Source organism: Chiloscyllium punctatum, chromosome 1, assembly GCF_047496795.1.
Source record: "Chiloscyllium punctatum isolate Juve2018m chromosome 1, sChiPun1.3, whole genome shotgun sequence".
In the NCBI taxonomy this organism is placed as follows: domain Eukaryota; kingdom Metazoa; phylum Chordata; class Chondrichthyes; order Orectolobiformes; family Hemiscylliidae; genus Chiloscyllium; species Chiloscyllium punctatum.
This window is the reverse complement of record NC_092739.1, coordinates 41,552,076-41,570,556: the sequence shown is the minus strand read 5'-3', so window position 1 is coordinate 41,570,556 and position 18,481 is coordinate 41,552,076. Positions and strand designations below refer to the sequence as shown.

The 18,481-nt window shown below is 40.2% G+C and overlaps 1 protein-coding gene across 9 annotated transcripts in view; it reads right to left on the bottom strand.

The window, feature by feature from the left end:
* The window catches only part of ptpn13 (protein tyrosine phosphatase non-receptor type 13), a 265,404-nt gene that overhangs the window by 178,605 nt on the left and 68,318 nt on the right, over positions 1-18,481 (bottom strand). For all 9 annotated transcript variants that reach the window (XM_072547657.1, XM_072547747.1, XM_072547874.1 and 6 more), the window contains exons 5-6: positions 13,976-14,161; positions 13,294-13,381 (exon numbers count right to left, since the gene is read on the bottom strand). In XM_072547657.1, the coding sequence (XP_072403758.1) occupies positions 13,294-13,381; positions 13,976-14,161 (274 nt within the window). The remainder of the gene's footprint in view (positions 1-13,293; positions 13,382-13,975; positions 14,162-18,481) is intronic.

Sequence of the window (18,481 nt, the reverse complement as noted above, 5' to 3'; positions counted from 1 at the left end):
CACACAAGTCAGGAAGTGCTGTTCAAATTGCTGTATATCTTCAGACTTCACTATACTGGTTATTTCACTGAGAGATAAATATTTAAACAATGAGGGATGAAGGGTTCTGGTACTCACCAACTGGGTACCCACTAATAACATCAGATGATGTCAATGAGGCCCTGCCCACGCAAACTCAAGGGAATTTATAATGGTTTGATAAGTTCTAATTACTATAAAACAATTTCTCTGAAACTGAAAACGTACTTTTCATACGGTCAAGTCATCTGATCTTAATTATTGCTGTATTGCACTGTTTCTGAGATTCTACAAATCTCACTTAAGCTCAAGAAAATTCTGGACAACTGTAAATACAAGCAGCCAGCTATAGCATCTGTTGCCAACTGCAAATTTCATGTAATATACTAGCAAAAATATGTGAAGTGTACTGTACATTTCCCCAAAGTTGTTTCCATTCTTTAGGCTTTAACTGGACAAAGATGCACTGCTTAAAATCTGAACCAAAGACAATTGAAATTAGACTCAAAAGGCTAGCTGGATTAAATGTACAAATCCTCCCAATACATCTGATTTTTGAAATAAATTATTTTAAATATCTAAAACAATTCACTTTAATAAGTGTCACAATAATTATTGTAATTTATACAGACCAATTAAACTCCAAGAAAAAAAATCAATTTTTGACATTTGAAGACTGAAGTAAACATTTTTACCAGTGTCATTTGCTATTTTATCTGAAAACTGGTGCTAAAACTTGTCTGAATACATGAATCCATTGTTGATTGTTGAAAAACCTATCTAGCTCACTAATGTCCTTTAGGAAAAGAAACTGCCATCCTTAACTTGGTCTGGCATACATGTGATTCTAGACTCACAGCAATACAGAATGGCTTGAGCAGCAGAAGGAAAGTTTCAAAACAGTGACTACCAGCCACAAGTAATCAATACCACAAGTTCCTCTTGTTCTCCATGACTGCAGCTTATCAACTCGACATTTTCTCACAAGAAGTGACTGTGTACAGGATTCTGCAGAAAACTTTCCAAATGCATAATTCTCAAACTAAATCAGAAAATGTAGAACAGCGCTTTGGAAGACCATACTTATTTGTAAACCTATATGCGCCTTAATTTAGCCTTCCCAAAAATAAAGGTCTCATGCTCCATGTCTTTCTACATGATCCTCTTTTTATGGTTATTCATATGCTTTTAGAATTTAGTGATGCATCCGTTTAGCAGGATTGCTACATGGCTTGAGATTCAGACTGGTCCAACCTCTGAACAGGATCATCAACACCAGATTTAAGATGACAACTTTGCATTCCAACTCTTTAGGAACAGATTGGAAGGTATGAAGGAAATTTATCATATGCCATTTGCCCAAATGACTACTGAAACTTACACCCGTGGCAATGTAGAATGTCCACAATGTAATTCCAGAATCATTTATAATCAATATCAATTATTCCTCTTGCTTTACAAAAAGAACACCAAAAGAAAATGACCACTTTCATTCAGTATACTTAGAAAACCTTTCTCAGGTTTTGGATGTTGTCTTGCAGGGAAACGGTCTACTAAAAGCTGAGCTTTCAAGTTAATTCAACTAGCATTCTGTAACTTGATATGAGGTTTCAAACCGTGTCCAACATTTCTAGCTGCTTTATGCGTGGAGGCAATAGCCTGGTGGTTTTATCACTGGATTGTTAATCCAGAGACCCAGGTAATGTTCAGGGGACCCAGGTTTGTACACCACCACAGAAGATGGTGGAATTTGAATTCAATAAATATCTGGAATTAAGAGTCTAATGATTCCATTGCTGATTGTCAAAAAACCTATTTAGCTCACTAATGCCCTTTAGTAAAAGAAACTGCAGTCCTTAACTTGGTCTGGCATACACGTGATTCTAGACCCACAGCAATGTGGTTGATTCTGAACTGCCATCTGGACAATTAGGGATGGGTATTAAATGCCAGTCTAGCCAGTGATGCCTTCATCTCATGCATGAATAAAAAAAGTACATATATCTGGAAGCTGTAGGATGCAGTTACAGATTTTATATAAGTTGCTTTCTCTGCACTTCCTGCAGAATGCATTCGAAATTCAGAACATCTATAAATTTAGCTAAACCAGCATACCTGTCAGTCAGCAAAAGACCAAGCGACAGTTCTTAACTTCCATTGCTGTTTAACTCAATAGGATAGCTAATTGTTCTGACCAATAGTAACTCTATGCAACAGTTTAAGTTTAGAGACCTATCCAAAATCTGATAAGAAATCTTCATCATCCCTTCCTAAACACTCTGCATTGACTTAGGCTTTCATTTTGCTTGTCTTCAGAGAGATTTCTTCACAGGAAATTTTTTTCCACAGATATGTTTATTTAAAAAATGTGTTTTTAGGATGACCTAATCACGAAGATCTTGATATCTTGACCATTATGCAGATACAATACATAAATCCAAATAACACATAACAGAGAATTTGAAAAAGCAAAATTCCATACACTGAAGAACAGCACTTCCAAAAATAATTCATAACATTTTACAAACAACTCTATTCTACCAGTTAAAATCTTGTCTAATCCTATTTTAACTATGTTAAGTAAACTGAAATACACAGAAGGGATGGCCAGTAGGCACTGCTGACGAGGCCAGCATCTGCTGTGCTTCATATATTGCCTTTAACTGAGTGGTCTTGCAAGACCATTACAGAGGGCAGTTAAGAGTAAACTATATCATTATGGTTATAGAGTCATAGAGATGTACAGCATGGAAACAAACCCTTCGGTCCATGCCGACCAGATATCCCAACCCAATCTAGTCCCACCTGCCAGCACCCGGCCCATATCCCTCCAAATCCTTCCTATTCATATAACCATCCAAATGCCTCTTAAATGTTGCAATTGTACCAGCCTCCACCACATCCTCTGGCAACTCATTCCATACATGTACCACCCTCTGCGTGAAAAAGTTGCCCCTTAGGTCTCTTTTATATCTTACCCCTCTCAGCCTAAACCTATGCCCTCTGGTTCTGGACTCCCCCATCCCAGGGAAAAGACTTTATCTATTTATCCTATCCATGCCCCTCATAATTTTGTAAACCTCTATAAGGTCACCCCTCAGCCTCCGATGGTCCAGGGAAAACAGCCCTAGCCTATTCAGCCTGTCCCTGTAGCTCAGATCCTCCAACCCTGGCAACATCCTTGTAAATCTTTTCTGAACCCTTTCAAGTTTCACAACATCTTTCCGATAGAAAGGAGACCAGAATTGCACGCAATATTCCAACAATGGCCTAACCAATGTCCTGTACAGCCACAACATGACCTCCCAACTCCTGTACTCAATACTCTGACCAATAAAGGAAAGCATATCAAACGCCTTCTTCACTATCCTATCTACCTGTGAGTCCACTTTCAAGGAGCTATGAACCTGCCCTCCAAGGTCACTTTGTTCAGCCACACTCCCTAGGATCTTACCATTAAGTGTATAAGTCCTGCTAAGATTTGCTTTCCCAAAATGCAGCACCTCACATTTATCGGAATTAAACTCCATCTGCCACTTCTCAGCCCATTGGCGCATCTGGTCCAGATCCTGTTGTAATCTGAGGAAACCCTCTTCGCTGTCTACTACACCTCCAATTTTGGTGTCATCTGCAAACTTACTAACTGTACCTCTTATGCTCGCATCCAAATCATTTATGGAATCATATGGGGGCTGAACCACCCAAGGATGACAATATGAATTTTGATGGCTTTTTAAAATAAGAGATGATAGGTTTGCATTACTGAAACTCAATTGACCAACACATGACTCAGAACACAAGTCTGGGCCTCTGCAGTCCTAGCCCAGTGGTATTGCCACTATGTCACTGTTTCCTGTTAGACTTGCAAATAAAAAGTAATATACTATAAACCTTACAGGTTTCCACAGTGTACATCTAAGTTCATATTCATGTTTGAAGACAGGTTATAAATGCAAAAGACAAATAAATATTTGTCTTGCACTCATCAGGCCTAGGATACAAGAAAATAAACTTGCAAAATGAATCTCAATTACACAGCACGAGAAGAAGGTGCTCTCTGGTTGGACCATTGCTGGCATGAGGATACGGTTAACTGTCAATCTTAATTCACAGACCAGTGAGGTAAGCACTAACTGGTGAAGGTATTGCTATGGAAACGCAGCAAACACTAACAGTCTGCCTGATTCCTTCCCAATGAAAAAGGTATCATTCATTTATGATTTGGCCCATCAAGCATGCTTCACCATTCCAGCATGGCTGATTGGTCTCTCAATCCCACTCTCCTGTCTTCTCCCCGTAACCCTTGATCCCCTTACTAATCAAGAACCTATCTCTGTATTAAAAGGCACTCAATGACTTAGCCATCCTTATCGTGCTAAACTCTGGAGTACAGACGCAGGGTCCTCAACTGCTCCTCATATGAAAAGCCCTGCATTCCCATGATCAGCCTTGTAAACCTCCTCTGGACCTCCTCCAAGGCCTGCACATTCTTCCTCCTAGCTACCTCTGCTTTTTGTTCTGATACTATGTGGAATAGTCCTTGTTCTAGTCCGATGCAGGCTTCAATTACTTTTGTAACACCACCACATCATTCTTAGGAATGAACTTGACTTCGCAGTTGCTTGCTGTTCTAATAATGCACTTTGATCTCAAGCGAACATTTCTGTCCTGGACTTGCTGCAAAGTTCCACTTAAACATAACACAAGCTGGCAGACAACACTGCATTTTCTGTGTAGGCACTTTACGGCCTTGAGGTCTCAACATTGAATTCTGTAATTTCTGAAAATTACTGTATTACACCAAATCTCCACTTTCTTACATTGTCTACAAACTGGGCCTACCTCCAACCTTGCCCTGTTTGTGTTATATAATTTAGTAGAAAGGAGCAATACACTCCCTCTTTTTTTAAGCCAGCAACTTAACTGCACTTCTTTCAACTGAGTATACTATATTTGGTGTTAAGCATGTGGTCTTCCGCCACAATGAGAAGACCGGATGCAGATTTGGTTATCATTCTGTGGAAGGATGACTCTCAATTTTCAGGTCATTTCAGTTCTCCACCTCAGTCCCACTCTGGCCCTTCAGTCCTGAGTTTTAGTGGATCAGCAAAAAGTTCAACATAAGCTTGGGGAAACAGCATCTCATCTTTTGACTTTGGACTGCCTTTTTGGATTTAACATAAGAGTTCAACAGTTTAGATAATAGTCTCCACTCCAATCTTGTTTCTTTATTAACTTTTTTTTAAGAAACGGATGTATGCAATTCCCACATTTCCCTTTACTTGGCATCCACACGGTTGCTATTCTGCCATTCACACTCACCCCCACACACCTTTTGTTACTTACTCAATACCATTCCATTTGGCTTTTGTAACATGAAAGCTGCAGTCTTTCCAACATTTTCTATTTTATTTTCAATTTCCATCATTTCCAGTATTTTGCCCTTGTATAGTTATTGGATTATCTATGTGAGATTACTCATTCTTTTAACAGATAATACATAACACCATTGCATATTGCTCAGAATTGTGAATCACTTCCTGTTTTCCTTCTCAATGTGATACCATTGAATGAGAAAATGTCAAGCAACAATACGATTTGCACTACATTTCACTTGTGAATTAGCGTGGAATTGAATGTAAGTGGGAAGAAATGCTTTATCAAATTTTAGGACATTTGAACATCATTAGTTTTCTCACATTTTCTGACTTTACTTCTAATGCAGAGCTTTGTAAATTGGTTTCATTTTAATTTAAGTGACTAATAATGAAAGCAGATTTCCTAAGAAACTGACACAATGCTTCATTCAAGTGGGATTACGTACCTAATCCTACTGATGCAAGACCAATACACAAGTGAATGCATAATTACTGAAATAAACAATAACCCCTGAACTTTTATTTTAAACCAATAATATTCAACATAAATATTTTAAAAAAGGGACATGATTGTTCATTTTATTAAGAGAGGATAGATGTAGAGAGAATCTTTCCTTTTCTGGGAAAACACTAAAACCAGGGGTTATTGTTTATTTAAAGGGAAATTACATTCAACCAATTAATTGGAGCTCTTTGAGAAAGTTCTGTGTCGTGGTCACAGATGAGCTTGTAGGTATACGATACTTGGATTTCCTGAAGATATTTGATTAGGTGCCACGTCAAACGCTATTGCATACAATAAAGTTTCATGGTACCAGGGCTCATATATTAGTATGGATAGAAGATCAGCTGGCTAGCTGGCACATAACAGAAATATGCATAAATGGTTGAAATCCCACAGGGTCTGTGCTGGAGTGTCAACTTTTACATCAATGACTTACGTTAAAGGGAACGACGACAGAGTAGCTAGATTCACTGATGATACCAAGAAAGAGAGGAAAGTATGTTTGGAAAAAGACATAAGGAAGTCATAGACAGTTACAGATAGGTTGAGAGAGTGGGCAAAAACAAATGTGGCAGATGGACTATAACATGGGAAAATGTGTGGTCACTCACTTTGGCAGGAAGAATAAAATAAACTATTATCTAAATGGTGAACAACTGTAGAATTCTGATGTGCATAGAGATTTAGGAGCTACAGTGCCTGAGTCACAAGAAGTTAATACAAGTATAGCATGTAATCAAGTTGGCTGATGGGATGCTGTCTTGAGCGGAACTGAATGTATAGGGTAGGATATTATGCTGCAATTATACAGGGAATCAGCAGATCTCAAATACTGTATGAAGTTATGGTCCTCTTATTTAAGGAAGACCTAAATGCATTGGAAGCAGTTCAGATGAGCTTTACTATGATATTGGAATGAGTGGATTGTCTTATGAGGATAGGTTGTACAGGCTAGGCTTATTTTCAGTGAAGTTTAGATGACTATGGGGTGGCTTGTTGGAAATATTAGATTCTAAATAGTCTTGACAAGGTGGACATGGAAAGGATGTTTGCTTACCAGAGTCAGTCCAGAAATTGAGGGCTCTGCTTTAAATTTGGGGCTGCCCTTTCAAGGGAAAGATGAGGAGAATTATTTTCTCTTAAAGGGTTGTACAACTTCAGAACCATGCATCTCAGAAGCTGAAGAACAACAAGAAAGAACAACACAGCACAGGAATAGGCTCTCTAAGCCTGTACCAACACATTTTGCCCTTCGACACTAATACTGTCTTCACTTACAGGATTCATTCCCTCTATTCTCTTCCTATTCATGTATTCGTCCAGTTGCTTCTTGAGTGTTGCTATTATGTCTGTTCCACCACCTCCTCTGGCACTCACCATCCTATGTTTGAAAAACTTGACTCACACATCTCTTTTAATTTTCCCCACCCTGCACCTTGAACCGGTGCTCCCCACCCCCATCCCCATCCCCCTCCCCGTAATTGACCCCACCATTCTGGGGAAAAGCCTCATAATTTACACTCTATCCATGCCATTCACAAAATTATAAACTTCTATCACGTCACCCCTAAACCTCCTGCATTCCAGTAAAAACAAAATCCAGTCTATCTAACATTTCTTCATAGCTAAAATCCCCCATACCAGGCAGCATCCTAGTAAACCTTTTCTGTACCCTCTTCAAAGCTTTTTTCACTAGCTATCTACCTGCACTGCCACCTTCAGTGATCTATGGACCTGCATGCCCAGATCCCTCTGCATATCAATACTCCTAAAGGCATTGCCTTTAACTGTATAATTTCCACCTATACTGAACCTTCCAAAATGCATCACCTCACACTGTCCAGATTAAACTCCATCTGCCATTTTTTCTGCCTATGCCTCCAAATGAGCTGTATCCTGTTATATCCTCTCTATCCGCAACTCAACAATCTTCGTATCATCCACAAACTTACTAATTAGACCAGCCACGTTTTTGTCCAAATTATTTACGTAGATCACGAACAAAGATCCCAGCACTGATCCCTATGGAACACCACGAGTCACAACCTTCCATTCCAAAAAGCATCCTTCCACCGCTACTCTCTGTCTTCTATGACTAAGCCAGTTCTGTATCCATCTTGCCAGTTCACCCTTGATACCATGTGACTTCACCTTTTGTACCAGTCTGCCATGGCAGACCTTGGACTTCAGTAAAACCTTTGACATGTAGATAATACCAACAGTTTTTCCCTCAATCATCTTTGTCACCTCCTCAAAAAACTCCATCAAATTAGTGAGGCACGACCTCCCCTACACAAAACCATGCTGTCTTTTGCTAAGAAGCCCATTTGCTTCTAAATACGTACAGATCTTGTCCTGGAGAATCTTTTCCAACAATTTCCCTCACAGGCCTATAATTTCCTGGATTATGCCTGCTACTCTTCTTAAACAATGGAACAATACTGGCTATTCTCCAGTGCTCACCTGTGGCCAAAGAGAATACTAAGATGTCTGTCAATGCTCCATCAATTTGTATTTTTGCCTCCCTCAATAGATCCGATCAGGACCTGGAGACTTCTCTATCTTAATACTTTTTGAGATGTACATACCTCTTTCGTTTTAATAGCAACTTGGCTTAGAAATTCGACACCGCCTACCCTGAGGTCATCCTTCCTTCGCTTCCTTCGAATACCGACACAAAGTATTCATTGAGGACCTCCCAACTCTTCTGGCTCCATACAGATTCCCTCCTTTGTCCTTGAGTAGGCCAGGACTTCCACTGGCTACCCTCTTGCGTTTTATATGTATAAAAAGTCTTGGGATTATCCTCAATGGTGTTTCCTAATGACTTATCCTGACCCCTTTTAGCCCTTCTAATTCCTCGTTTAAGTTCTTTCTTACTGTCCGTATGTCCATATATAGTACCCATCCTCTCAGACTTTATATATGCTTCCTTTTCCTTTTTGATTAAGGTCATAACATCCCTGGTCGCCCAAGGTTCACATAACTTGCCACACCTATCCTTCATTCTCACAGGAATGTGCCGCTCCTGAACTCTTATCAACTGCCGTTTCAAATATTCCCTCATGTCCAATATGGATTTACCCTCAAACAATTGACTCCAATCGAAATTCTCCAGTTCCTGGCTAATATTGTTGTAGTTCGCCTTCCCCCAATTTAATGCCTTCACCCAAGGACTACTGTTATTCCCGATCCATGATATCATAAAACTCACCGGTATTGTGATCACTACTCCCAAAATGCTCTCCCATTGAAACCTCACAAACCTGGCCAGGCTCATTTCCCAAAACCAGGTCCAGTATTACCCCTTCCCTGGTTGGACTGTTTACATACTGTGTCAAGAACCACTCCTCCCTCCACCACCCCCCCCACATGGTCCGTACAAATTCTGCCCCATCCAAGCCCCTACCATGGATTCCTTCAGTCAATATAGGGGAATTACAATCACCCACCACAGCAACCCTTCTGTCTTTGTATCTTTCTAAAATCTGTCTACATATTCTCTCCTCTATCTTCTGCTGCCTGTTGGAAGGCATGTAGTATACCCCCAGCATTGATTTCACCTTTCCCACTCCTGTGTTCTACCCATATTGCCTAGCTACAAGAATCCTCTGAAGTATCCTTCCTCAGTACAGCTGTGAGATACTCCTTTACCTGTAATGCAACACCCCCCAGCCCTTTTACATTCTTTTCTACCACACCTGAAATATCTAAATTCTGGGACATTCAGCTGCCAGTCCTGCCCTTCCTTTAGCCAAATCTTTGTAATCGCAATAATATCATTGTTCCAAGCATAAAACAAAGCTCTAATTTTATCTGCCTTGCCCATTATACTTCTTGCACTGAAACACGTGCTTTTCAGACAGTGTTCTTTTCAGCAGCCTTTCCCTGCCTGTTCTTGTTCCTAGACATGCTTGCCTTAGTTTCTACCTCTCGCTCAAGTTCTGCATCTACTGCCCTACTCCTCTGGTTCCCATCCCCCTGCCACACTCAGTTAAACCCTCCCCAACCATTCTATCAGTTAGACCCCCAAGGACATCAGTCCCAGTCCTGCTCAGGTGTAGCCTGTCCATTTTGTACAGGTCCCACCTCCCCAGAACCGATCCCAGTGCCCCACGAATCTGAAACCCTCCCCCTCACACCATCTTTGTGTTTATCCGATATATTGGGCTGTTTCTACTCTGACTAGCTTGTGGCACTGGTAGTAATCCTGAGATAACAATCTTTGAGGTCCTACATTCCAGCTTTCTTCAGGATTCTCTGTATTCTGCTTTTGGGACCTCATCCCTTATTTTTACTTATGTCGTTAGTGTACCACGACCACTGGCCATTTGCCCTCCTACTTCAGAATGTCCTGCAACTCTCTGAGACATCCAGGACCCCAGCACACCATCCTGGACTCTCATTTGCAGCCACATAAACGCCTATCTATTCCCTTTATGACAGCATCCCCTGTAACTATAACATGTCTATGTTTATTTCTCCCTCCTTCTGCAGCACAGCCAACCCTGGTGCCATGAATTTGGCTGCTGCTGTTGTCCCCTTACAGGCCATTCCCCTCAACAGTATTCAAAATGGCATATCTGTTTTGCAGGGGAAGAGGGGAGATTCCTGCACAGCCTGCTTAGCCCTCCTGCTCTGCCTGATGGTCACCCATTCCTTCCTGCCTGTGGAGTCGGAGTCTGCAGTGTGACCACCTCTCTATACATGCTATGCATGATACTTTCTGTCTCACGAATGCTCCAGTGTCCCCAGATGCTGCTCCAATTCAGAAACAGCTAGAGACACATCTTGCATGTGTGCAGGTCCCAGACACTGGAAATGTACCTGGCTTCCCACACTGAGCAAGGTCATTGATTATTTTTAAGACAGAGGTGAAAAAAAACATGTTAAGAGAATCAAGGGTTATTGGTGGTAGATGGGAATGTGGAATTCCAAACACATACAGGTTTGTCCATAGATCTTTGTTTCAGCAGGAGCTAGAATCAAAGGAGATTGAGTTTAAATAATGGACATTAATCAAATAAGTTTATTCTTCTGCTCAGCTAAAGTATTAATAATAAATTGTTCATTTGTTTTAATTTAAGTTATAAACCTCGGGTCTGGTATTAGTTATTCACAAAGTTTGGCAGGAATCATTATGGTCAATTTTGAGGGTCACTGAATGTTTCCATTGGGCTGTCTTGCGAATTCAGGGATAGGGAGGCTGATTTGATTTGGCTGTCCATCTTTGTGTCGTAATGTTCTGAAAAGGTGGGGAAACAAGATTCTTTTTTACTTTTAAGGTAAAGGTAAATAGATTCTTTTTAAGCAAGGGGGTAAAGATTATTGGGGTCGGTGAGCATGTGAGTTTATGGCTGTAATCAAAACAGCCAATGAATGGAGTAAGCTCGAGACGCTGAATAGAGTCACAGAGGTGTACAACATGGAAACAGACCCTTCCGTCCAACCCATTCATGCTGACCAGGTATCCCAACACAATCTAGTCCCACCTGCCAGCACCCGGCCCATATTCCTCCAAACCCCTCCTATTCATATACCCATCTAAATGCCTTTTAAATGTTGCAATTGTACCAACCCCCACCACTTCCTCTGGCAGCTCATTCCATACACGTACCCCTCTATGTGTGAAAAAGTTGCCCCGAAGATATCTTTTATATCTTTCCCCTCTCACCCTAAACCTATGCCCTCTAGTTCCGGACTCCCCGACCCCAGGGAAAAGACATTGCCTATTTACCCTATCCATGCCCTACCTCTGCTCCTAATCTATGTGTTCACACACACAGTGTATTTCAAATTACAGGTCTTTCAGCTCAATCATCTGAAAGCACCCCCCTTCACACAAATGGCTTACTCTTCTAAATCTCTTTCTTTGTTGGTACATAAAATGCATGAATTGCATCTGCGGCAATTGAAGAAGTGTCCAAGTGCCTGGAAGCTCTGCCACCTAATCTAACCATCAACACAGAGACGAGGACTATGCGTCCATGAGTGGATAGATTAGAGATAAATTACCAGGCACACACACTGTGTGAACTGGAGCAAGGAATACAAAGCCACAAGAGGGAGTTCTGTGAAGGAAGAATTAAGATCCCACTCCTACCGCAGAAGAGTCAACTGCTGGACCTACCTGTTCATATTACACAGACCATCAGTGCAATCAGGAATCTACAAGTGAGCTTGTGCAGTAGTGAAGGTGAGCTCCAACACTGCATTATTTTTTATTGCTGACAATACACCCAGGTGGTGGAGATGTGTGATGTGGGCATTAGGAATCTACAGGTATATATAGATAGCTGAGTGGGCAAATAATTGGCAAATTAAACTATATTTGCCAAAGAGTGAGCTCATGCACTTTGGTAGGAAAAAATCAAAAGGCAGTGAGCTTCCAAAAGTGTGCAGTCCAGCGGAATCGAGATTTTCTTCTTCACAAAACATTCAGGGGTAATTAAATGGTGAGGCTGAACTACCATGCACAGTTTTGGTCATGGTATTTAAGGAAGGATAGATCGGCATCAGAGACCGTTCAAAAGGCATTCACTGGATTGATTCAGAGATGAAGAGATTGACTCATCAAAATTAGCTCAACAAGTTAGGCCTTTACTCATTAGCAATTAGAAGAACGAGAACAATGCTATTGATACATACAAGGCATTGTAAGGGGATTGACAAGGTTGACTTTGGGAAGGTATTTCCATTAGTAGGAGAGAATAAGGGAAAGCTCATTTAAAACTGAAACGCAAAGGAATTTCGTTGCCTAGAAGATACTGAATATGTGTAATTCTCTACCAGACAGTTGTGAAGGCTTGATCATTGAAAATATTCAAAAAGGTGATAAACAGGTTTTTAAAATGTCAGGGAGTTGAGAGCTATGATGAGCAATTATGAAAGAGGAGTTGATCCTGGGGCAGATTAGCTATGATCTTGTTCAATGGTGGGATAGGGAGGGCCTAAATGGCCTCCTCCTCTTATGTTTGTATAATGTGCAATGGGTGAGGTGTGACTACATTTCTTAGGCACTCAGGCCAGCAAACAGCTTGCTAGATCCAGAAATACCAAGGAGAATTCTTCAATGTGCCTATTCAAAATTCTGCTCTCATCCAAAATCCCACTTTCCAGCAATGGAACCCCAAATACAAGTTCAGGAGCAGGGACACTTGACAGAGTTCAGGCGTGCATGTTGATTAGTCAAAGAAGCTCAAGGGCTAAATTGCCTAGTCCTGCTCCTAATAATTTTGGCATCTTCCTTTAACAGCACCAAGTGCTATCTTAGCATCCACCAAGGACTGGACGTACCTCAACACAGTTCAAGACTATACTAAACAGTTAGTTCACTCATTGAGCCAGTGTGTTCACATTTAGCTTTACTATTAAATACTTATGTTGCCTCACCTATTGGAAGGCCCTTGCCTCTCAGTCGATCACGAATTTCCTGGTTACGATCTGGCTTGCTGATTGTATTTAAGGACAGATGATTCAGCTACAAAATGGATAATACCAGGCATTATTCAAAATATTTGTAAAAACGTCAGTCTAACGTTGCAGATTACTATACACAGAACATGCACATCTCCCATTATTAAACTGATAGCCAATCACTGCTGGCTCAAGATAGAAAATAAAAGCTAGCAGATATTATAACAATGCATACAATTATTGATACATTTCACCGAGTAAGATATAGAACATAGAACAATACAGCGCAGAACAGGCCCTTCGGCCCTTGATGTTGCGCCGACCTGTGAACTATTCTCAGCTCATCCCCCAACACTATCCCAAAATGATCCATTGCAGAGATGCAAAAGCCATTTACAAAAATGAAATGGTTCCAGGAATAAGAAACTTCAGTTGAGAGGATAGACTAAAGAAGCTGGAACTGTTCTCCTTGGCGAGTATATTTCTAAATTTCTTCCTCATATTTATACCTTTTTCAACCTCTTGCTTTGTTTCATGAATTTACAAGGGGGCAGTGTTAGGATTTCCAGTAACATATTTTTGATAATTGTTAAAATCCCATGACCACATAATTATAATATAAGCACAATATAATTGCATTCCACAGCCCAGTACTTACAGTTGTTAGACTACCCAAGACAAGTTTTACCAGCTGTTTAATGTATGAGAAAGCTGGTGCACAGTTACTGTTCCGAATATGAGCACTGCAAGCATCTAGAATAGTCCTTATCGTCACTCGTGTGTACATCAGATCTTCACACATATTCAGCAATATGCTATTCAGGTGATCCCCAAGTTTGATTGGCTAAAAAGCAGAGAAGATAAATTGCTCCAGTTACATTATAAGAACATATCACATTTTCAGATAGTGTACAACAGATCAAATTAAGTTCAGAAGACAAAAGAAATTTCAAGAATGTTAGTTGATTGCTAAAATATCCAAGATAACAAAAAAATAGAGTGAGCTATCCAAAATTTCTAATACAGTAGTAAAGCCAGGGCAATTTCTAATAGTGGACTATACAGATGTACCTAAATAAGGAATGAAAAGTCTATCACGAGATAGGCTCCATTGTCTACAAAAGACAACTTACTGAATTTAAAAGTGGGCAAGAATGTACAACAGGTATAATATATTGACTCCTTGCTATTAGAGGAGGCAAAGGCTTTTCTCCTGTAATGAACAGAAATAAAATGATCGCTCACAAGGAAAAAAGATACAAGAAAACAGACATAATAGTATACATCCAATCAAATCAATAGTTGATTTAAGATTATTAGTTTAAGAATTCATTCTAAGCAACAATAAATTTTTCTCGACTGACCACCATCAAGAATGAAGAGGTGGATTAAGAAACAAAATTCAATTTCCTGTCCTGTGGCTCACACAAACACCTTAATTTCATGGAGTCATAGAGTCATAGAGATGGACAGCACGGAAACAGACTCTTCCGTCCAACTCATCCATGCCAACCAGAGATCCCAACCCAATCTAGTCCCACCTGCCAGCACCTGGCCCATATCCCTCCAAACGCTTCCTATTCATATACCCATTCAAATGCCTTTTAAATGTTGTAATTGTACCAGCCTCCACCACTTCCTCTGGCAGCTTATTCCATACACGTACCACCCTCTATGTGAAATGTTGCCCCTTAGGTCTCTTTTATATCTTTCCCCTCTCAGCCTAAACCTATGCCCTCTCGTTCTGGTCTCCCCCACCCCAGGGAAAAGACTTTGTCTATTTCTCCTATCTATGTCCCTCATGATTTTATAAACCTCTATAAAGGTCACCCCTCAACCTCAGACGCTCCAGAGAATAGAGCCCAAGCCAATTCAAACTCTCCTTATAACCCAAATTCTCCAACCCTGGCAACATCCTTGTAAATCTTTTCTGAACCCTTTCAAGTTTTACAGCACCTTTCCGATAGAAAGGAGACCAAAATTGCACGCAACATTCCAACAGTGGCCTAACCAATGTCCTGTACAGCCGCAACATGACCTCCCAACTCCTGTACTCAATACTCTGACCAATAAAGGAAAGCATACCAAATGCCTTCTTCACTATCCTATCTACCGGTGACTCCACTTTCAAGGAGCTATGAAACCGCACTCCAAGGTCTCTTTGTTCAGCAACACTTCCTAGGACCTTTCCATTAAGTGTCTAAGTCCTGTTAAGTTCACTTCCATTCTTTCAACTTGCTGCAAGATTCTATCGAGTGTCCCTGATTTCTCTGCATCTGTATCACTCTCGTGATACCATCTTCCACACACAAATACTCGAACAGGTTTTGCTTTTTCCTCAAACTAGAACTCTATTTCACAATTGTTGACTTAGCCCTTAGCTACATCAATTTTATGTCCTGCACGAATTCTCTCATTTTCTCTCCATCCCAGAAACACATCTTGCATTCACTTACCAACCACCAATCTCCAAATTCAATGGATAATCCTCTTTTCTCAGTAAGATACTACAATGAAATACATGTTTCATTCTCCCCCTTTCAAAATGCATGGACAGACATCATGGAAAGGCAACAGGGTGTTGGAAATGATTGAGATGTGGACCAAGCATCTTGGAATACACAGTCCTTTTTGTTTGCTCCAAAGGAAGGGATGGGAAGGTATTTTCAGCAGCAGCATTATCCCAAAGGTGGTGGAAATGTTAGAGGGTGCACAGGCTAGTGAGGTGGAAGTGAAGACAAAGGTAATCTATGATTTGCTTGGAGAAAGGGAAATGGGTTAGACACTACTGAGGACTCTGTCAACAATAATGACAAAATGGAAGTCAGGTCAGAAGAACAATTGTGGAAAGCAACATCATTGGAATAGATGTGGGGGAGACAGATAAACTAGGAGAATGAAATGAAGTCCTTGCAGGAAACAGGGTGTGAAGAAGTGTAGTTGAGGTAGCAGTGAGAGTCACTGGACTTACAAGAAACATCAGTACACAGCGTATCCTCAGAAAATGAAACAGAGAACTCAAGGAAGGTAAACGGCAGAGAGATGAAAATGGGAGCAGAACATATTATCTTTTTCCAGTTCTAGGTGATAATAATGAAACAAATAATTGATATACCAAAAGTAGAGTCAGAATAGGATTGCTACAGTGAATATTTAACATATACCATAAAACCATAGGCATAACTGGGGACCATGCAGATACCAACACCTTTTATTTGTAGGGAGTGAGACATGATAAAGGAGAAATTGTTAAATGAAAACACAAATTCAGCAAGGCGGATGAGAATGGTAATAATTGGAAACTGTTTGGGCAGGCATTCAAATAAGAAACATAGAGCTGTCAGACAATCCTGGTGAGGGGTGGAAGTGCGCGGAGATTGGATTACTATGATGAAGATAAATTTGCAGTTAGGGTCGAGAAACTGGAAATTAATAACATTTGAAATAAAATCATGAAGCGGAACAATGTTGAAACTTCGTCAGACTCAGCCGACGTCAGGATGGATCTGTGAACAGATCGGGGTTTTGTTCAACACAATCCATCTCTATTTTCCAACAGCATAAAATCCATCACACTTCTTTCTCTAAATTTCCAAAGAGAAATCATGTTGGTTTAAAAATGTTAACTGGTTCACTCTCCCAAATATGCCACAAGAGCAGAGTTTTTCCAGAACAGTTTTCACTTCAAAAATCTTATATTTGAAGATATCCTGTTAGGTCAAAAGAAACATCACAATAGAACTTCAATATTAGTGTTTAGTTTGAAGAAAGAACTAAATTGGAATTCCTTAGTGAATCTGGGTGTTGTGGGCCCTATTTTCAGTTTCATGCCTGTGCTACTTCTTGTTCAACAGGATTCCATGACAATACTATGTACATCCAGAGAAACAAATGTGCTAACCAAATTCCTGTAATCACAACAGTCACAACTGGTGCTCATTACTGAAATGCAACTAGCTCATAGACAATTTGGAAGCAATGGCTTGATGAAAATAAAACCGGACTGATTTTGCGCTGCCTTCAGTGAGCTAACCTGGGGGCCCAGAACAATATAGTTTGGTTCACAATTCTCTGCTTTTCTGGGTAAGTTGATTTATTTTAGACACAAACTACTCACTAATTATCAAATTACTGGTATGATATCGGAGGGAAAGGGCTCTAATTACTGCCTAATTGATTTTAAAAACTAATGATGTTGAATTATTATAGAATTATTTGGTTTTGCATTCATGAACTTTGCTGTACAGAACATTTACTCAAGTGTGTAACACAAGTAGGATAGAAGTCCGACTTTAGATGCTTCAGATTAACAGCCTAGAGAATTTACAATGAATTTCTGCCATTCACATCTCATTCTTTGCTATGTGTGGTACGCACTATTTCACAAATGTGTCTATCAAAATAAGGAGTGAACTCCAGACACATCTTTCTCCTATTCAATATGAAAAATAACTGGAAGTGTTTTTTCTTGTTGCACTTTCAAGAACCTTCAGCCAGAAGTGCCAATTGAATGATCTACCTCAGCCTCCTGAGAATTGTAGAATCTCTAAACACTTACAGTCCAGAAAGGTACCATTTAGCCCATCATGCCTTAAACTGCTTTTCAAATCAGCATCATTACCCTGTTCCTGCCTTTCACCCCATGTCCTTGCACATTATTTTGATCTAAATGATCATCCAATGCCCTCTTGAATGCCTCAATTGAATCTGCCTCCATCATTCCTCTCCATAGTGCATTCCATACCCTAACTACTCACTGAGTAAAAAAAGATTTCCCTCACTTCAACCTTGCTTCTTTTGCAGAACACTTTAAATCAGTGCCTTTTTGTTCTTGATTCTTTTATGAGCGGGAACAATTTCTCTCTATCTACTCTATTAAGTCTGCTCATGATTTTGAAAGCCTCTACCAGATCTTAGCCACCTTCTCCTTGTCAAGAAGAACAGTCTCGGTATCTTCAATCAAACTGAACTTCCTCACCCCAAAGTGTTCCTGCACTTTCCAACGTGTTCACATCCTTCCTATATTGTGGCATCCACATAATACAGCAGCCAAGGTCTATCAAGTGTATTATACCAGTTTAACATCACTTCGTTGCTCTTGTCCATTATGCAACCTTTGTAATCTTACAGAGATCCCAAAAATCTTAGATGTCTGTGTTCAGCC